Source organism: Pelophylax lessonae, assembly GCF_965119305.1.
Source record: "Pelophylax lessonae genome assembly, chromosome: 4".
Taxonomy (NCBI): domain Eukaryota; kingdom Metazoa; phylum Chordata; class Amphibia; order Anura; family Ranidae; genus Pelophylax; species Pelophylax lessonae.
The window spans coordinates 618799608-618822227 of NC_138771.1; the positions used below are offsets into that span (position 1 = coordinate 618799608).

A 22620-nucleotide genomic window follows, 5' to 3' on the forward strand; every position below is an offset into this window, starting at 1 on the left:
CCTCAAATCTTCAGAAGTATGAGATGAACCCCAAAAACTTGGAAAGGTGGATCTCACACGTACCGACACAGACTATCACGCAATTTAATTGATCCCCAAAGGTTTTAATTGAATAGCGGAATAGAAAATATGATCAAAAAGAAAGTGTATGTATCTCACACGTACACCACCACACTAGGCCCCAATTACTATTGTTTGTACCCCTAAAAGGATGGTTGAGGAGTAGGAGGAGGAGTATGGAACAGGCAGCACCCTCAAATCTTCAGAAGTATGAGATGAACCCCAAAAACTTGGAAAGGTGGATCTCACACGTACCGACACAGACTATCACGCAATTTAATTGATCCCCAAAGGATTTAATTGAATAGCGGAATAGAAAATATGATCAAAAAGAAAGTGTATGTATCTCACACGTACACCACCACACTAGGCCCCAATTACTATTGTTTGTACCCCTAAAAGGATGGTTGAGCAGTAGGAGGAGGAGTATGGAACAGGCAGCACCCTCAAATCTTCAGAAGTATGAGATGAACCCCAAAAACTTGGAAAGGTGGATCTCACACGTACCGACACAGACTATCACGCAATTTAATTGATCCCCAAAGGTTTTAATTGAATAGCGGAATAGAAAATATGATCAAAAAGAAAGTGTATGTATCTCACACGTACACCACCACACTAGGCCCCAATTACTATTGTTTGTACCCCTAAAAGGATGGTTGAGGAGTAGGAGGAGGAGTATGGAACAGGCAGCACCCTCAAATCTTCAGAAGTATGAGGTGAACCCCAAAAACTTGGAAAGGTGGATCTCACATGTACCGACACAGACTATCACGCAATTTAATTGATCCCCAAAGGATTTAATTGAATAGCGGAATAGAAAATATGATCAAAAAGAAAGTGTATGTATCTCACACGTACACCACCACACTAGGCCCCAATTACTATTGTTTGTACCCCTAAAAGGATGGTTGAGCAGTAGGAGGAGGAGTATGGAACAGGCAGCACCCCCAAATCTTCAGAAGTATGAGATTGTGTTCACTGTACCCCACAAAGATTGTGTTCACTGCACCCCACAAAGATTGTGTTCACTGCACCTCAAAAAGGATTTTGTTCACTGCACCCCACAAAGATTGTGTTCACTGCACCCTAAAAGGATTTTGTTCACTGCACCCCAAAAAGATTGTGTTCACTGTACCCCCCAAAGATTGTGTTCACTGCACCCCACAAAGATTCTGTTCCCTGTACCCCACAAAGATTGTGTTCACTGCACCCCACAAAGGATTTTGTTCACTGCACCCCAAAAATATTGTGTTCACTGCACTCCAAAAAGGATGTTGTTCACTGCACCCCAAAAAGATTGTGTTCACTGCACCCCACAAAGATTGTGTTCACTGCACCCCACAAAGGATTTTGTTCACTGCACCCCAAAAAGATTGTGTTCACTGTACCCCCCAAAGATTGTGTTCACTGCACCCCACAAAGGATTTTGTTCACTGCACCCCAAAAAGATTGTGTTCACTGTACCCCCCAAAGATTGTGTTCACTGCACCCCACAAAGATTCTGTTCACTGTACCCCACAAAGGATTTTGTTCACTGCACCCCAAAAAGATTGTGTTCACTGCACCCCAAAAAGGATGTTGTTCACTGCACCCCAAAAAGGATTTTGTTCACTGCACCCCAAAAAGATTGTGTTCACTGCACCCCACAAAGGATTTTGTTCACTGCACCCCAAAAAGATTGTGTTCACTGTACCCCCCAAAGATTGTGTTCACTGCACCCCACAAAGATTCTGTTCACTGTACCCCACAAAGGATTTTGTTCACTGCACCCCAAAAAGATTGTGTTCACTGCACCCCAAAAAGGATGTTGTTCACTGCACCCCAAAAAGGATTTTGTTCACTGCACCCCAAAAAGATTGTGTTCACTGCACCCCACAAAGATTGTGTTCACTGCACCCCACAAAGGATTTTGTTCACTGCACCCCAAAAAGATTGTGTTCACTGTACCCCCCAAAGATTATGTTCACTGCACCCCACAAAGATTCTGTTCACTGTACCCCACAAAGATTCTGTTCACTGCACCCCACAAAGGATTTTGTTCACTGCACCCCAAAAAGATTGTGTTCACTGCACCCCAAAAAGGATTTTGTTCACTGCACCCCAAAAAGGATTTTGTTCACTGCACCCCAAAAAGATTGTGTTCACTGCACCCCACAAAGATTGTGTTCACTGCACCCCACAAAGGATTTTGTTCACTGCACCCCAAAAAGATTGTGTTCACTGCACCCCAAAAAGGATTTTGTTCACTGCACCCCAAAAAGGATGTTGTTCACTGCACCCCAAAAAGGATTTTGTTCACTCCACCCCAAAAAGATTGTGTTCACTGCACCCCACAAAGATTGTGTTCACTGCACCCCAAAAAGGATTTTGTTCACTGCACCCCAAAAAGATTGTGTTCACTGTACCCCCCAAAGATTGTGTTCACTGCACCCCACAAAGATTCTGTTCACTGTACCCCACAAAGATTGTGTTCACTGCACCCCACAAAGGAATTTGTTCACTGCACCCCAAAAAGATTGTGTTCACTGCACCCCAAAAAGGATTTTGTTCACTGCACCCCAAAAAGGATGTTGTTCACTGCACCCCAAAAAGGATTTTGTTCACTGCACCCCAAAAAGATTGTGTTCACTGCACCCCACAAAGATTGTGTTCACTGCACCCTACAAAGGATTTTGTTCACTGCACCCCCCAAAGATTGTGTTCACTGCACCCCAAAAATGATTTTGTTCACTGCACCCCAAAAAGATTGTGTTCACTGCACCCCAAAAAGGATTTTGTTCACTGCACCCCAAAAAGGATGTTGTTCACTGCACCCCAAAAATGATTTTGTTCACTGCACCCCAAAAAGATTGTGTTCACTGCACCCCACAAAGATTGTGTTCACTGCACCCCACAAAGGATTTTGTTCACTGCACCCCAAAAAGATTGTGTTCACTGCACCCCAAAAATGATTTTGTTCACTGCACCCCAAAAAGGATGTTGTTCACTGCACCCCAAAAAGGATTTTGTTCACTCCACCCCAAAAAGATTGTGTTCACTGCACCCCACAAAGATTGTGTTCACTGCACCCCAAAAAGGATTTTGTTCACTGCACCCCAACAGGATTGTGTTCACTGCACCCCACAAAGATTGTGTTCACTGCACCCCAAAAAGGATGTTGTTCACTGCACCCCAAAAAGATTGTGTTCACTGCACCCCACAAAGATTGTGTTCACTGCACAACACAAAGGATTTTGTTCACTGTACCCCAAAAAGATTGTGTTCACTGCACCCCAAAAAGGATGTTGTTCACTGCACCCCAAAAAGGATTTTGTTCACTGCACCCCAAAAAGATTTTGTTCACTGCACCCCAAAAAGGACGTTGTTCACTGCACCCCAAAAAGATTGTGTTCACTGCAGCCCAAAAAGGATGTTGTTCACTGCACCCCAAAAAGGATTTTGTTCACTGCACCCCAAAAAGATTTTGTTCACTGCACCCCAAAAAGGACGTTGTTCACTGCACCCCAAAAAGATTGTGTTCACTGCAGCCCAAAAAGATTGTGTTCACTGCAGCTCACACACAGAAAAATGGATGTGGATCACTGACACCTGCCTATCTCCTATCCCACACCACACAGCAATATCGATTGTAGTTTGTAGAACACAGTTTCCCTAAAATTCAGCAGCAGCAGCCTCTCCATAACAGGATTGAGAAGAGATCGTAGATCGGGACTAAGTGCAGACCCCACACAGCAATATCGATTGTAGTTTGTAGAACACTCTGACCCTAAAATTCAGCAGCAGCCTCTCCCTAACAGGATTGAGAAGAGATCGTAGATCAGGATTGAGTGCAGACCCCACCCCCCACACAGCAATATCGATTGTAGTTTGCAGAAGACACTGACCCTATAATTCAGCAGACTCTATCCCTAAAATGCCTACAACTCGCCCTGCCTAAACACTCCGACCTGTCCCTCAATTCTATCCGGACACAAATGGTTTTTTCCTGCCTGTCTTTCCCTAATCAGCAGCCAGCACGTTGATGTGTGCTCTGTCCCTGATCTAAGCAGCAGAATGAAGACGCTGCGGCTGCCTGGAACTTATAAAGACTTGGTCACATGCTTCAGACGGCCAATCACAGCTACTGAGACATTTGCAGGCATGGCTGGGATGGCTTAAGGCACACCAGTTAAACGATTGTTGATTGGCTGTTGAAAGCCCGCAATGAAAAGAGCGCCAAAGCATGCAAAACCCGGAAATAAAACGACCGAACACGGATTTTTACCCGAACATACAGTAAAGTGTCCGTGTCCGTGTTCGGGTACAAAAAATCCAATTATTCGGTACGAACACGAATAATACAGTCCGTGTTTGCTCAACACTAGTGTTGACAAACCCACCAAATTGAAATTTACTGACACAACTACCAATATTTACTGGCACAGCCATGTTTTTATTGGCATTTCCAAAAGTTACAGAATTACAGTTTGAAGTGCAAATTTCAGTATTTAGGTACAACAAGTACAATATGCAATTAGCAATTTGATTTAAGGTAGATAATAAGGCAAAAACATATTTCTGACAGCAGTGTGCAGATCACAGATGATAACACCTCACTGACATGACACGTCCCCTCCTGAGTCACAGTAACAGTCTCTCTCCACACCAGGTGGTCTCTTCCGTCCACTCCAGTCCAAACAGCACTGACATTTATGCTCTTGGCTTGCCTTGCCCTTGTTCCGCAAACCCCCATGCGAGGCTTCGGCTCTCTTGCACAATGACATCACATCACACACTCAGGCACGCCCCTGCCAGACCTGCCCCCCGCCAGAGCCTGACTCCCTATAGGGAGGTTAAAGGAAGGTGTGTGTGTCCCCACTGGAGAGATTGACCCTCTCTAATGATCCCAGTGACCATTGTCACCAGGACAAGGTGAGAGACCCAGATGCAGAACTTTGAATTGTCACTTGAACAGTGATAGAGGGAAAATCATCCAATGTGGACATCTCCTCCAGCCAGTGCCTAAATTGGATCCAAATCCACAATTTGGGATTGTCACTGAAAAAGAGATAGAGGGAAAATCATCCAATGTGGACTTCTACTGTAGTGACAACAAATATGGGATTTTCATCATTTTGGAAAGCTATTCTCTCACTTCCCATTGTGTCTACAGAAAATTAAGGAAAATATCTCCTGCTCTATTCAAAGTACAAAGAATCTTTGCCTAGATATTCTTTAATAATGTAGAGCTGTGCTAATGTTATTCCTTCTCATTCTAACCATTATTCCTTCCGCTATGTCATACAAGCCCAGTAGTTGCGTAACATCAAAAATACTGAAGAAATGCCTCAATGGCCTTATGTTTTAAGGGGTTTTAACCCCCCAAAAAAGCATGCTCTTGTTCCTTTAAGGCCCAAGCTATAGCACAGTGCTATTGCCTTGTCAATTGCCCCTTTGTATATCCTATGGTACCTGGTTGACCCTACCTTGTCCTGACTTCCCCTCTGTGAGCTGACCACGTTTATCATGGCTGCTAAGCAATGAAATCATGATCAGCTTATGTGCCTATGTCATTGCAGCTCTCCTCAGTGCATTTCTGCATCTTCCCCTCCTCCCCCTCCCTCTCTCTCTCTGTCAGCTCCGTAGTGTTTAGTGAGAACACAATCTCCTCTACTGCCCGCCCCTCCCCTCTCCTCTCCGCTGCTCCCATCCCCTCTCCTCCAGCCTTCATTGGCTGTACAGCTTCTCTAAAGGTGCTCCTCCCCCTGAAGCTGCAATGCCTCACCATGTATTATTGTGGGAGAGAAGGGAATCCCAGCCCCTCCCACTTGCCTCCCTTAGATCGGGATGAAGAGCAGAGGGAGGAAACTTATAATCAATCAGAGCACAGGAAAAAGGTATATATGATTACAAACAAAAAACCCACACACATTGAACTGTTAAAACAGCAAAAGCATGGAGGATAAATCCGTTTTGGGTTTTTGAGTTTACAACCACTTTAAGGCCCTGTTCACACTTGAGCTTTTTGTAGCTTGTAGCTTAAAGCTCAAAATCTCTCAACAAGAAAAATCCCATTCATTTCATTAGCCCCTGTTTACATCTGAGAGTTTTGTTGCTTGTAGCAAACATTGGTCACTCATAAAAGTACAGGAGTTACTTTTCAGGCAGAATTGAGAGTTTTTGTCCCCATAGACTTCAATGAGAATGCCTGAAAAAACTTAATTTGAGCTTTTTACAGGTGTTTTTAGCTGATCTCCTCCTCCTAGTGATTTTCAATGATTAATACAAAATGCCTGAGATATTTGCAATTCTGCTCAAAAACGTTTTAAAATTAGAACTGAAAAAAAAAAAACACCTGAAAACGTGATGCTCTACTGTGAATGTAGCCCAATGGTAATGTAATGTTGTCTTCTGTTTTCCACAGCTACATCCAGCAAAGTACCTGAGATTACCAGCACACCAATGACACCTACAACCAGCAAGTTCAGTTCACATATATCCAATGTACCGATTACAAGTGTTACTACTGATGGCTCAACCTCTCCAATGGATGAGTACAGTACAAGCTCTCTTACCTTTGTATCTGCTAGTGAACTCACTACTGACACCACAACCTTGGAAACCACCAGAGGATATGGTACAGAATCGACTGTGTTTGTAGAAAGTAATGAAGTCAGTACTGATGCCAACACATCCAATGCAATTAGTGGATATGCTACAGATGCTGTTACATCTGACAGTACTAGTTTATACATAACTTTTCCTACTACAACAGATCAGACTGTTGAAATATCCTCAGACTCTAAAACATCAGAACCTATTGATGCCAAAACCACTGAAGCTACCAGTGAATACATTACATCATCAATGGCACCTATAGACTCTACCTCTTCTACTATGAATTACTTTACATTGGAAGCCAAGAGTGAAACCACTAGTGACATCATTACAACTGACACTGCTAAAATCACTACAGCCTCAAATACAACTGACTTTGCAACTGAATATACTACTGATGAACTGAATTCTTTAAAAACAACTGACACCACAACCATGGAAATTATTACTGAACACTTAACCAAATCTATTATAACTGACCCTATTATCTTCTCTACCATGGAATTGACTTCTGAAATTTCCACTGAACTTACAACAACAGAATCTACCAGTGGATCTACAGCTGGGTCCCTTACATCTAGAATTACAACTGAAGAAGACACTACTCTCTACACTACAACAGAAATGTCTCCCGAAAAATCCACAGAATCCACCACTAGAAAATTTAAAACAAACCCTACTGACTCCATTATCTCTGACACCACCAAAGAATTTACCATTTACTCAACCACAACTGAAACTACTATAGACTCCACAAACTCTCAGAACACCAGCAATTATGAAACTGACTGGAGTACAGTAAAAACGACAAAAGACCCCATTACATCTAAAGCTACCAAAATTGTTACAACTAACTTAGATACAACTGACATGTCTAAAGGAATTACAAGTGATCTCGCAATGTCTGATTCTAATATAGTGCATACTACTGCCCCCACTACTTTGGATTCTAGTTCTGATTCTGAATACTCAACTACCTCCATTACATTGCAAACTACTGGAAAATATACTAACTCTAATTCCATTTCAGCTAGTATTTCTAGCCAGTATACAGATACACTACAAACTACATCCAAAAGTTCTACCTTTTCCAGCACATTTGAAACATCTTCAGAATATCCTACAATTTCTAATACAAAGGAAACTACTACTGAAACCATTACTGACTACAATACTTCTGTTGTTACTAAACCATTAACACAGAAGGCAACAAATTCAGACATGAGCAACTACACCATACCTTCCTTTAATTCTTGGTCTATTACATCTGATAATGTTAAAGAACCGTCAACACAGAAGCCAAGTCCTGACATAATCAGCAACCCCACCTCTTCCATTTCTACTGGGACAATTACATCTGAAGCTGCTACAAAGCATACTACTAGAGTGCATTTTACAAACTCCAACACTGAACTGTCAACACAGAAGGCAACAAGCCCAGACACGAGCATACACATCACATCTTTCGAAACTACTGGGTCCATTATATCTGAAAATACTAAAGAACCTTCAACACAGAAGCCAAATCCAGACATGAGCAGCTACCCCGTCTCTTCCATTATTACTGGATCCATTACATCTGAAGCTACTACAGAACATAGTACTAGAGTATATACTACTGACTCCACAAATGAACCCTCAACACAGAAGACAATAAGCCTAGACATGAACAACTTCACTACTTCTGTTAGTCCTTCCTCCATTAAATCTGAAATTACAAAAGATCCTACTAGTAGAGTATATCCTACTGACTCTACCACTGAACTATCAACACAGAAGACAAGCCCATATGTAAGCATCTACACTAGTTCTTCCATTACTGCTGGGTCTGAAGTTACTACAGAGCATGCTAGCAGATTCTATTCTACTGACTCCACCACCAAACTAACAACACAAAAGTCAGCAAGTATAGACCAAAGCAGCTATACTACATCTTTCAATACTGTTGGGTCCATTACATCTGAAGTTACTACTGAACATGCTAGTAGAATAATTTCTACTGACTCCACCACTGAACCATCTACACAGAAACCAACAAGTGCAATCACAAGCAATTATACTACATCTTCCACAACCAAATCAGGTAAGTAAAGAACGAAAGCAACTTGTGTTATAGAATTAACCAATTATGTTGTATGATTATTACTTTTACAAGAGATTTTTTGTTTATGCACCCGTAAAAAGAGAAAATAACTATATACCTTACCCTTTCTATGCCATTTGTTTTAGATAAATACTATTAATATTACTATTAGGTTACTGTTTTTATTGTTAGTAGTAGTAGAAGTAATTCTTAGAGTAAAAATGTGCTATCCTTTAAAATCCTGCACCTCCTCCAAAAAAAGAAAAAAACAAAGGAACTGGCATGAAACAAATACACAGCCAGTAAAACCAGAACTCCCAATCTGCTTTGTTTTCTTTGTTGGTGAATTAGAAGGTGTTATACTTTATGGATCAATCAGGTAACCAACTTTTTTCTGAAAGAAAGGTCAGGTTTTCACTAAAGCTATATTCACCACACACAATAAAACTGCTCAGTATCCAATATTTTATCATTAAATGTGTTTTTATTGCACTTGAATTTGATATGGTATTAGCCTTTTACATTCACTGCACAGCAGAGCTCCAACTAGGAGATAAAGAAGCAGCACCTGGGGCCAGCTGTGCTGCAGTGGCCACAAAGAGCATGTTGATTAAAGGAGAGAGCAGAGGGGCAGAGAGGAGCTCACTGATCTGCTGCCTTTCTTTCACTGTCTAGTCACAGGCTGGGGGAGGGGAAAGACCTGTAAATGGTATTTAATTGTAGCAGTGGCGGAACTACCATGGTCGCAGAAGTTGCATTTGCGACAGAGCCCTGCAGTTCCACCACTGTGGGGGGGCCCGCTTCTCTCTTGTTCTCCCGCTCTGCTGTGAGGGGCTCGCCCGACTGTTCCTCTCCTGCTCCACTGTGAGGGGCCCGTCTGCCTGTTCTGTCTCTGCCAGTGTGAGGGGCCCCCCATCCACTCGTTCATTCCACTGCTGGGGTAGGGAACATCTGCCCGCTAGCTGCTGAGTGGAGGCTGAGCAGTGACTATCCATTCACTCTGCTGCCCCACCTATCCTCTCCTGAGAGAAGAAATGTAGGGAGGTGGACACTAAATGCCTGAAAGGGAGGCATCAGCTGACCAGATGATGACCAATAGAGTGAAGGGGAGGAGCTCTTCCTTTTTCGAGGCAACCTCATGACACAGAGGCATCCCTGGAGCCACACAACTGACTGAGTAAGGGATTAATTGCAATATGTCAGTGCAACTGATTCCACTGATTCCATCCTCCACCACCGCTGCCTCTTACCAACCCCCCCCCCCCCCACTAGAGGTAATGTCGTGGGGAAAGGGATGGGATCTGTAAGAGGCAGTGGTGGTGGTGGAAGGAGGATGGCACCACCGCTGCCACAGATCCCACCACTCTCACCACCACTGCTGCCACAGATCCCACCCCCTTCACCACCACTGCTGCCATGAATCCCACCCTCCTCACCACCACCGCTGCTGCCACTGATCCCATCCCCCTCACCACCGCTGCCACTGATCCCACCCCCTCACCACCACCGCTGCCAGGGATCCCACCCCCTTCACCACCACCGCTGTTACTGATCCCACCCCCCTCACCACCACCATGTGCCACTTTTATTCATTGGATTTCAGTCCTTTTTAATCATGTAGGCTTGCATGTGCATTACCTAGTGTGGTCATAAAGGAATTTATATACAGCCCCTCCTGCTAGGCATGATCTACCTGTATTGCATAGAGAGGCACAAAGATGCAGTGATGACATCACACGATCTAAGACAAGATATTTAATGAAAGTAGAAAACAAAACAGAAATAAAAATATATGTAAACTATTTCTCAGACTTTATACCTTTTTTTCTGCAGATTTTCTCTGCTTCAATGGTGGCACTTATGATGGAATAAAGTGTCAGTGCCCTGAAGGCTACTTTGGAAGCCTATGTGAGAATGCTACTGTCAGACCAGGTATGTAAACTTGAGATCTGAAGTAAAGGCGGTTCACTTAGCTTAGTAAATAAAAGGAAGCTGTGTTAACTTTGAACATCCATGTGCAAAATAATTTAAAAACAAAGATTCACTTTGTATGATTGATGTATACATTCACCTTCTTAATTAAAGAATGTACATCCAGAGAATCTCCTGCTATTTTTCTGCACCCCAGCTTCTATGTTTTCATGCATTGTTGAGTCGCTTAGCCTTGTTTCCATGTCGGAGGTATGGCTTTTTGGCCACAATTCCTTTTCCTTCACGATGACCACTTCTGACCAGATTTTTCCAGACAGTAGACAGATGTACCTGGGTTCCACTGGTTTTAGGCAGTTCTGTGGAGATCTTCTGATTTTGAAGGGAAGTAAGCATGATGTATCTTTCATTTTTTTGCATTAAGCTTCCTTGGCTGACCATTGCATCTACGGTCCTTCAAAATACACTATTACCAAAAGTATTGGGACGCCTTCCTTTACACACACATGAACTTTAATGGCATCTCAGTCTTAGTCTGTAGGGTTCAAAATTACATTGGCCCACCCTTTGCAGCTATAACTGCTTCAACTCTTCTGGGAAGGCTGTCCACAAGGCTTAGGAGTGTGTCTATGGGAATGTTTGACCATTCTTCCAGAAGCGCATTTGTAAAGGTGGGGCACTGATGTTGGAGAGAAGACCCGGCTACCAAGTCTGCACTCAAATTCATTCCAAAGGTGTTTCTATCGGGTTGAGGTCAGGATTCTGTGCAGGCCAGTCAAGTTCCTCCACCCCAAACTCAGTCATACATGTCTTTATGGACCTTGCTTTGTGCACCGGTATGCAGTCATGTTGGAACAGGAAGGGGCCATCCCCAAACTGTTCCCACAAAGTTGGGAGTATGAAATTGTCCAAAATGTTTTGGTATGCTGACACCTTAAGATTTCCTTCTACTGAAATTAAGGGGCCAAGAAGAACCCCTGAAAAAAAAAAACCTACGTCATAATCCCCCCTCTACTAAATGATTTGAACCAGTGCACAAAGCAAGGTCCATAAAGACATGAGTGAATGAATTTGTGGTGGAGGAACTTGACTGGTCTGCACAAAGTCCGGAATTAGAGCAAATAGCACCAGCTAGGCCTTTTCTTCAGTCTGACCTCACAAATGCGCTTCTGGAAGAATGGTCAAACATTCCCATAGACACTCCTAAACCTTGTGGACAGCCTTCCCAGAAGAGTTGAAGATGTTTTAGCTGCAAAGGGTGGGCCAACTCAATATTGAACCCTACGGACTAAGACTGGGATGCCATTAAAGTTCATGTGCGTGTAAAAGCAGGTGTCCCAATACTTTTGGTAAAATAGTGTAGTTTGAACATCACATCTTGAACTCTGTCTGGAAGGGACCTCATTTATGCAGTATAACTACCTTGTGTCTTGTTGCTGTGCTCAGTCTTGCCATGATGTATGACCTGTGAGCTGTGACATGAATGTGCATTTTCGGTCTTTTTCCGTTCACATATCCCAAAAAAAAATGATAAAAAAAACCCAGTGGTGATCAATTACAACCAAAAAAAAAGGTCTGTTTGTGTGTAAAAATGACATACATTTTATTTGGGTACAGGGTTGCATGACAGCACAATTACCAGTTAAAGTAGAGCAGTGCTAAATAGCAAAGAAATGGCCTGGTCATGAAGGGGGTAAAATCTTCTGGAGTTCAAGTGGTTAAAGAAATTCTTACTTTATAGATTTTTTTGACACCTCCCTTAAACTTTTACACAGTATTGTACATATACTGTTTATACATATATATGTATATACTGTATATATATATATATATATATATATACAGGATCTCACAAAAGTGAGTACACCCCTCACATTTTTGTAAATCTTTTATTATATCTTTTCATGTGACAACACTGAAGAAATGACACTTTGCTACAATGTAAAGTAGTGAGTGTACAGCTTGTATAACAGTGTAAATTTGCTGTCCCCTCAAAATAACTCAACACACAGCAATTAATGTCTAAACCTCTAGCAACCAAAGTGAGTACACCCCTAATTTAAAATGTCCAAATTGGCCCCAAAGTGTCAATATTTTGTGTGGCCACCATTATTTTCCAGCACCGCTTTAACCCTCTTGAGTATGGAGTTCACCAGAGCTTCACAGGTTGCAACTGGAGTCCTCTTTCACTCCTCCATGATGACATCATGGAGCTGGGGGATCTTAGAGACCTTGCGTTCCTCCACCTTTCTTTTGATAATGCCCCACAGATGCTCAAGGTCTGGAGACGTGCTTCGCCAGTCCATTACCTTTACCCTCAGCTTCTTTAGCAAGGCCGTGGTCATCTTGGAGGTGTGTTTGTGGTCGTTATCATGTTGGAATACTGCCCTGCGGCCCAATATCCGAAGGGAGGAGATCATGCTCTGCTTCAGTATGTCACAGTACATGTTGGCATTTATGGTTCCCACAATGAACTATAGGCAAGACACACTTGCCTTTGTACTCCTTACCTGGTTGCCGCCACACATGCTTGACACTATCTGAACCAAAAAAAGTTTATCTTGATCTCATCAGACCACAGGACATGGTTCCAGTAATCCATGTCCTTAGTTTGCTTGTCTTCAGCAAACAGTTTGCAGGCTTACTTGAGCATCAACTTTAGAAGAGACTTCCTTCTGGGACGACAGCCATGCAGACCAATTTGATGCAGTGTGCGGCGTATGGTCTGAGCACTGACAGGCTGATCCCCCACCCCTTCAACCTCTGCAGCAATGCTTGCAGCACTCCTACATCTATTTTCCAAAGACAACCTCTAGATATGATGCTGAGCACGTGTACTCAACTTCTTTGGTTGACCATGGCAAGACCTGTTCTGAGTGGAACCTGTCCTGTTAAACCGCTGGATGGTCTTGGCCACCGTGCTGCAGCTCAGTTTCAGGGTCTTGGCAATCTTTCTATAGCCTAGGCCATATTTATGTAGAGCAACAATTCTTTTTTAAGATCCATGTTGAACTTCCAGTGACCAGTATGAGAAAGTGAGAGCAATAACACCAAATTTAACACATCTGCTTCCCATTCACACCTGAGACTTTGTAACGCTAACGAGTCACATGACACAGGGGAGGGAAAAATGGCTAATTGGGCCCAATTTGGAAATTTTAACTCACCAGTGGCTTAGACATTAATGGCTGTGTGTTGAGTTATTTTGAGGGGACAGCAAATTTGCACTGTTATACAAGCTGTACACTCACTACTTTACATTGTAACAAAGTATAATTTCTTCAGTGTTGAAAAGATATAATAAAATATTTACAAAAATGTGAGGGATGTACTTACTTTTGTGAGATACTGTGTATATACTGTAAATATACAGTATATATATATATATATATATATATATATATATATATATTTATTTAGAGAACATTTTGAAAGGGTGCATTGGGGGGTATTTTTTTTAAAGGATAAGTGTTGTGGCCTATAGTTAGGAGGAATCGGTGGAGACCGTTTTTGGTCTTGGTGAATGACCCTGGTATGATGGAGAATAAAGCCACTTCTGGGGTCTCTGGCAAGACCCTTGATTTGGTGCCACAGGGCTTGCTGTGTGTTGACTTCTTAGGCCTCCCTCTGATTACCTGCAGACAGTTGCTGTTTTTTTTTTTCACATATTCCTCCTTACTTCCGTTTGCTCATTACTCAATAAACAGTCCAGGGTATTTGTTTTTTTTTTTATTTATTGTGGAACTTGGCTGGGAAAGAGGTATAGTGGGATACTCCAACTGAACTATTCACAGTAGATAAGGACAACTCTCACTTGGCCTCACCAGATTACATGTGGAAGCACTGCTTTTAGCATGCCGTCACTTGTATGGAAGAATTAAGTCCTCTTGCTCTCTCTAGCAGCAGACTTGATGCAGCTACTTTGTCTTCAGGACACTCTCTGGCATCCCCTTGACTGACATTCATCCATTGACTCCTCTACTTGAAGGGATGGACAGGACCCATGACACAGATATGTACTCACAGTTGGCAGAATCAGATCCTTTCTAGTGTCTCCCTTCTAGTCATCTCTGCAGAACCTCTGGTTTCAGCTTCTCTCTGACTTTCAGGCCCTCAGGTCGACTCCCCAAGGCTTTTGCAGAGTAGGGGCAGCTGCCCTCTCCCTCCGGGACCCTACTCTCCAGCCAAAGACCCTGAGCACATGTGCCCCTGGCATTTATACAGTCACCCAGCATGCAACAAGGCACTTTCCGCTGCCAACGCCAGGGCTGTGAAAATGCCTGTGCCCTTTAATTGTCAGGTTTCCTCTCACTGTCCAATATGCCTCCCTATTGGACCAGTGTGAAACAATCAGGCAAGCTGAGCTGCACCTGAGCACCATGAGCACACCCTATCAACAGATCTTGCTCCCTGGTAGGCAGAGAGCACTATAAGTTTACCTGGCAATCTTGCTGGTAAGCAGACATTATCAAAAACTATATTCTCTTCTAGCACCTACCTAAGAGGGTGCTACAAATGTAAACCAATGCTCAAACTTTAAACCTTTTCATCCTGCAGATCCTCCCTGCTTCAATGGTGGCACTTACGATGGGATTAAGTGTCTATGCCTGGACGGCTACTTTGGAAGCCAATGTGAAGACACTGTGGTCAAGCTAAGTATGTACAAGCTTGTGATTTGAAGTAAAGGTTTTTCACTGTGCTAACTTTGAACATGTATGTATACAGTACATAGAGGGATTTTTGGGAGGGTGCATTTGGCAGACTTTAGTTTATTTATTCCGTTTTCTTTGTATTTATTCCTTTTATTTCTTTTTTTTGTGTGTCTGGATTTGATCATAACATGGAATCTCACTGTCTACTTTTTGTTAAGGCCAATAAGGGGTCATTTTTTGTACATGAGCAGGTAACATTCAGAAGCAATTTAAAGCCTTTTAAAACACAGACAAAAGCTACTTAAGTGAGCTTTATCGGGTTTCAATTGCTGTAAGAAACTGAAAAAAAAAGGCCCTTCTCCACTTGTATAAGGCGAGATGTGCCAACACATTTCAGGGCTACAGAGATCCCACCTTCATCAGGGCTAATAAAAACAAAAATAAAATGTATGATTATTTCCAGTCTCTGTTTTAGAAAGAGGTAACGTAAGGGGTCTATGTACAAAACATTCTGTGTACAGATGTCTAAGCCTTTCACTGTATTTTTTATAATATGATTATTTCCTATCATCATCAGTTCCATACTGTGGCCATAATATGGTATTTTTTTATTTTTTTTATTTAGTTATTTAAGGAAAATAGTGCATTATAGCCATTGGATAGAGCTGACAATCATATTTTAAACATAAAAGCAAACAATGGTTAAGACATCTGCACAGCAAATGTTTTATATATAGATCACTCCGTGTTTGTAAAAAAAAAAAAAAAAAAAAATATATATATATATATATATATATATATATATATATATATATATATATGTATATATATATATATTTAGAGGTTGGTACCACTGGTATAAATCAGGTCTGAGCATTGCCTAAAGAGCTTTTCAAAATGTTTAAAAGTGTTTATTTCCCCTACTTCAGAAGTGATTTGTTTGGGGACACATGTGTGTGTAAGCTTGGGGTCTCTGGACCCCACTGTGAATTAGTAGTCACCTTTGTAATAGGTATTGTTTAAATTATTATCAAAATTCTGATTCAGTTATGCAAACAGCAAAAATTTCGTAATTGCTAGCAACCAATCGCAGTGATTCTTTTGGTGATCTAACTTCCATAAATTGAAATCTGATTACTGATTACTGTAGTTTGTATTTTATTTTTTCTTTATGTATTTCTTTTTTGAAAAGCTATAGTAGATGCATTTATATGAAACACCCTAAAACATGTCTACATTGTTAAGATAGTACCAGTTAAGGAAATGGTGCGGCATTCAGTAAGAAATATGGAAAGTTAAAAACATCTGTATCAGACCTCACCAGGACCTTACTCCCTAACCCCTTATCACCCACCAAAAGATTTAAAAGTTTGTTATCACTATCAGGGTCTGATGGGAGACCAGTGTTGCAGATGAGACAGAGGCCTCATGGCACTAGGCCGGCAATAGATGAAGTAATTTTATTTCCTGCAGCCAAAATCGCTCAATTCCCCCATCAACACTGACAACCCACCCTCCCGTGGAGCAATTGTATTTTCCCAGGGGTGGGGGGGATGCTGTCCCCACCAGGAGAACACAGTAATTATTGCTAGAGGCTATAATAGATGCTAGCAATGATCGCATGTAAAATCCGACAGGCTGGTTGTACCCAAATTGATCGATTGATCAACGTGGGTACATTCAGCCTGTACATATATGGTTCGAATCTTGGCTGGCACTTTCTTAATAGGCTGAGATTTGAACCACCCATGGCTGGCTTTACTTTACATTTGGTCACATCTGTTCCATGAATGCAAGGAGGTTAAAGGAAGGTGTGTGTGTCCCCACTGGAGAGATTGACCCTCTCTAATGATCCCAGTGACCATTGTCGCCAGGATTAGAGATGAGAGAACCAAATCCAGAATTTTGAATTGTCACTGGAACAGCGATATATATATATATATATATATACCAAATGTGGACCTACTCCAGTCAGAGTCCACATTGGAACCAGATCCACAATTCGGAATAGTCATTGAAAAAGGGATAGAGGGAAAATCATCCAATGTGGACATCTACTCCAGTGACAACAAAGATAGGATTTTCCTCATTTTGGACAGCTATCCTCTCACTTCCTATTGTGTCTACAGAAAATGATGGAAAATATCTCCTTAATCTATTCAAAAAACAAGGAAAGTTTTGACCTAGGTATACTTTAATACCGTAGAGCTGTGCTAATGATACTCCTTTGCTTTCTAATTGCTTCTACATCTCTATCAGACACAGTAGTGGCATAACATCTGGTCAGTAAAATCACAATGCACAGCTTGAGACCTGCTATCCAAAATACTAAATGAATAGCCTCAGGTTTAATGGTAATTTAATGTTGCCGGCTGGTTCCCACAGCTACATCCACTGGAGTTCCTGAGATGACCAGTAACCCAATGACATCTACAACCAGCCAGTTCAGTTCACCTTTATCTGATGTACCTATTACTGCTGTTACTGCTGAAGGCTCAACTTCTCCAACGGATAAGTACAGTACAAGCTCTCTCACCTTTGTATCTGCTAGTGAACTCAGTACTGATACCAAAACCTTGGAAACCACCAGAGGATATGGAAAAGAATCCACTGTGTTTGTAGAGACTAATGAGATCACTACTGATGCCAACACATCCAGTGCAGTTAGTGGATATACTACGGATGCTATTACATCTGACAGTACTGGCACATACATAACTTTTCCTACTACAACAGATCAGACTGTTGAAATATCCTCAGACTCTAAAACATCAGAAGCTACTGATGCCAAAACCTCTGAAGCTACCAGTGAATACATTACATCATCAATGGCACCTTTAGACTCTACCTCCTCTACTATGAGTTACTTTACATTGGGAGCCAAAAGTGAAGTCACTAGTGACTTCATTACCACAGACACTGCTAAAATCACTTCAGCCTCAAATACAGCTGTCATTGCAAGTGAATATACTACTGATGAACTGAATTCTACTCAACTCCATTCTGACTTCACAACAATGGAAATTATTACCAAATACTCATCTGAATCTATTATAACTGACCCTTTTATCATCTCTACCATGGAATTGACTTCTGAAATGTCCACTGACCTTACAACAACAGAATCTACTAGTGGATCTACAGCTGACTCCCTTACATCTAGAATTACAACTAAAGACACTACTCTCTACAATAAAACTGAAATATCCCCTGAACAATCCACAGAATCCCCCACTAGAAGATTTATTACAAACCCTACTGACTCCATTATCTCTGACACCACCAAAGAATATACTATTTACTCAACCACAACCAAACCTTCTAGCCACACTGAAAGCAAGACCATGTCAGTGGCATCTGAAGCTACTAGTCAATCAGTCACTGACCCTAATACAACTGAAACTCTTACAGAAAAAATCTTGGACTCAATTACCTCTCAGACCACCAGAAAATATAAAACTGAATGGAGTACAGTAAAAACTACAAATGACCCTATTACATCCAAAGCTACCAAAGTGTACACAACTAACTTAGTTACAACTGAGATATCCACAGGAACTGCAAGTGATCTCACAATTTATGATTCAAATATAAAGCATACTACCACCCCCACTATTTTGGATTCTAGTTCTGAATACTCAACTGCCTCCATTACATTGAAAACTACTGGAATATATACTAATTCTAATTCAATTTCAACTAGTATTTCTAGCCAGTATTCAGATACACTACAAACTACATCCAAAAGTTTCACTTTTCCCAGCACATCTTCAGAATATTCTACAATTTCTAATACAAAGGAAACTACTACTGAAAACATCACTGACTACAATACTTCTGTTGTTACTAAAGAACCATTAACACAGAAGTCAACAAATTCAGATATGAGCACTCACACCACATCTTCCTTTTCTTCTGTGCCTATTACAACTGATAATGTTAAAGATCTGTCAACACAGAAGCCAAGTCCAGACATGAGCAGCTACCCCATCTCCTCCATTATTACAGGATCCCTTACATCTGGAGATACTTCAGAACATACTACTAGAGTATATACTACTAACGCCACAACTAAACTGTCAACACAGAAGACAATGAGCCCAGATATGAACAACTTCACTACTTCTGTTAGTCCTTCCTCCATACCATCCCAAGCTGCTAAAGATCCTACTAGTAGAGTATATCCTACTGACTATACCACTAAACTATCAACACAGAAGACAAGTCTATATGTAAGCAGTTACACTACTTCTTCCATTACTGTTGAGTCTGAAGTTACTACAGAGCCTTCTAGCAGGTTACATTCTACTGACTCCACCACCAAACTAACAATACAAAAGTCAGCAAGTACATACCCAAGCAGCTATACTACATCTTTCAATACTGTTGGTTCCATTACATCTGAAGTTACTACTGAGGATGCTAGTAGAATAATTTCTACTGACTCCACCACTGAACCATCTACACAGAAGCCAACAAGTGAATACACAAGCAATTACACAAGCAATTACACTACATCTTCCACAACTAATTCAGGTACGTAAAGAACAAAAGCAACTTGTGTTATAAAATTAACTAATTATGTTGTAAGAGTATTACTATTATAAGGAGATTTTTATGTTTATGCACCTATCAAAAGAGAAAATAGTTATATGCCCTTTCTATGTCATTTGTTTTAGATAAATACTTTTAATACTACTATTAGGTATAATCATTTTATTATTAGTGATACAATTACTATTACAAGGGGTGAACAACTTCTGTTGTGAATAGCATAGGCATTGACAGGCACTGTTTATGGAGAGATCTGGGATCTATTAGACCCCAGATCTCTCTTCTGCCCTCCAAAGCAGCCAATTAAACTGTGATTGGTTTGCTTTACTAGCCATCAACAGCCAGTGAACAATGAAAAAAAGCCGAAGCCGTGAAATCCTTGTTGCTTCGGGGGTCATTCACCATTGAGGTGATTGGAAATGTAACTGCTTCCAATAGAGGATGTACAGTTGTGCCCTAAGGCCCAGAAACTGTTAATAAAGGAAGAATAATATTTGCATCTCTGTATGTCATGTTTGTGCTACTTGAAAAAGTGCTGAGACATGAAGAGAAACTATAGACAGCTGACTGAGGTTCTAACCCAGTAATTCCCAACCTTTTTACCCTGACGGAACCATTGAAACAGGTTTTAAGTCTCAGCAAACCCTTAAAAAATCACTTAGCACACTTACTAAGAGGTGGACATATTAGTTACTAAAAAAAGACAGTGACATACTTAGAGTATGGATACAAAAATGCGGCCAGTACAGCTGTTTCAGGACCACACAAGCACCATTCCTCATCAAATAACTGAGGAAGTTTTCCTCCACTGTTCTCCAAATGTACTTTTCTATGTGATCATACAGGAATGTGCACTTTGAAACAAGTTTGTTGGTGTTCTGGCAACATATTTTATTCATGTTGTACACTGGGAAAAGTCTAGTCGATTCCAGTATGGTGTTCAAAAGGAACTTACTACATACTCAGAATATTTAATTTTTACCTAAGACAGAACATTTTTTAACACCTTTCTGCTCTTTTACAGCAACATTATTTTTATATGAATTAATGATATAAACATTTAAAAAATAATAACAACAAGCAGAAAATAAATATACCCTCTTTAATGGTTCTCAGTGAAGGGCGCTCTTACACTGGTGGTCAGAGGTAGATGTCCCTTCCTTTCATTGGTAGTCAATGGGAGGAATGTTCCTTACTTTGATGGAAATAAAGTCCCCCACAGGCAGCTGTTGGTGTCAGTGGTTACTTATTTGAAAGATGAAGAATTTCCACATGACAAGAGAAGTCAACTCAAGAACTATGAAAGCATCATCATGAGGAACATCAATCTGTCATTGCTCAAGGCACCGTAAGAAACCTCTGATTGAGTAAGGCTGTTTTAAGTATTCCCTGCCTATTCAAAATATAAAAAGACTTTACATATACTTTAATATAAAACATAGGGGTTGATTTAATAAAAATAGAGAGTGCAAAATCTGGTGCAGCTGTGTATGGTAGCCAATCAGCTTCTAACTAAAGCTTGTTTAATTAAGCTTTGACAAAAAGACTTGGCAGCCGATTGGTTTTTATGTAGAGGTGCACCAGATTCTGCACTCCCCAGTTTTAGTAATTCAACCTCCAGTGTTTTTTGGATTCATCTTACAATGCATCTAATAAATATATCTTACAGTTATAATATATATTCTGTAATATCAGTTCTGTGTTTATATTTCAGGCACATCCTGTAAGAATGGTGGCTACTTCAATGGTAGATACTGTGTATGCGCCACCCTCTTCTTCGGCACTGTATGTGAATTTATTATGAATGAAATAAAGACAGGTACGTATAAAGGGAAATCTATGCATTTTATTTTTAGATATGTGTACTGACTGTATTTTATTCTTCTCTCTTTTTATCATTTCTTTCCTTAGACAAATAGTCAGATGCATGAAAAAATGAGTTTTTTAATAAAATGAAGGATTGTTTTTCCTTAAATTTCTTTTATAACTTTTTATAAAACTGAAGATTAATCAGCCAGTTTTATCACTTATCTGGTTCCCTATTTTCCTGGTTTCTCCCTAGGCAACCTACTAATTGTTTTCTCCTTACGTAGAGATGCTTTAGATATATACTGCATTTTAAAACCCAGTGACATCAATACCTCATCTCTAGTGACCACTGGGATGGGCCTTCATGGTGCTGTAAAAGTATGAAGGGAAAACCTTAACAATAACAGAGAACATACTGACATTATGCAGCACCTTTGACACCCCTTTATTAATTCAATTCCAAAACACTCTCACACAAGTATTGAAATCACAGACATTGAAACATAGGAGAGTAACGGCAGAAAAAGACCAAGTGGTCTATCGAATCTGCCCAAGACATAACCATCAAACCTAAAGAGAGGAAATCTTCAGATCTTCATAACCTGGATGAGCAATTAAAAGACCTCTAAAACAAAAAAGTTGGCATTGTCATGTTAATGCTCTTAAACCTTCCTTATTAAAGGTCCAACAGGAGCTTACAATACTACAGACAGAGAATGTTGACCTTTGTCCCCCAGGGCTGAAACACATCAACATTCTCTGTCTGTAGGATTGTAAGCTCCTGCTGGACCATAAATAAAGACCCCTAACACGATGATGCCAAGTTTGTTGTTTGGGATGTTCCTGTGACAGCTTGGGCGGCTGCAGTCCGGACACTCTTGTAGCTCTCTTACATCTTGTGTGAGTTTGATGGGTTGTGGCATCACACTGTTT

The 22620-nt window shown here is 40.9% G+C and overlaps 1 protein-coding gene across 1 annotated transcript in view; it reads left to right on the plus strand.

Annotated features, from left to right (window-relative positions):
- The window catches only part of LOC309552844 (uncharacterized protein), a gene marked incomplete at both ends in the record, with an annotated part of 108495 nt that overhangs the window by 72162 nt on the left and 13713 nt on the right, over nucleotides 1-22620 (plus strand). Inside the window, 2 exons of the mRNA XM_082253752.1 lie at nucleotides 8324-8743; nucleotides 21593-21697. Of these exons, the coding sequence (XP_082109878.1) occupies nucleotides 8324-8743; nucleotides 21593-21697 (525 nt within the window). The remainder of the gene's footprint in view (nucleotides 1-8323; nucleotides 8744-21592; nucleotides 21698-22620) is intronic.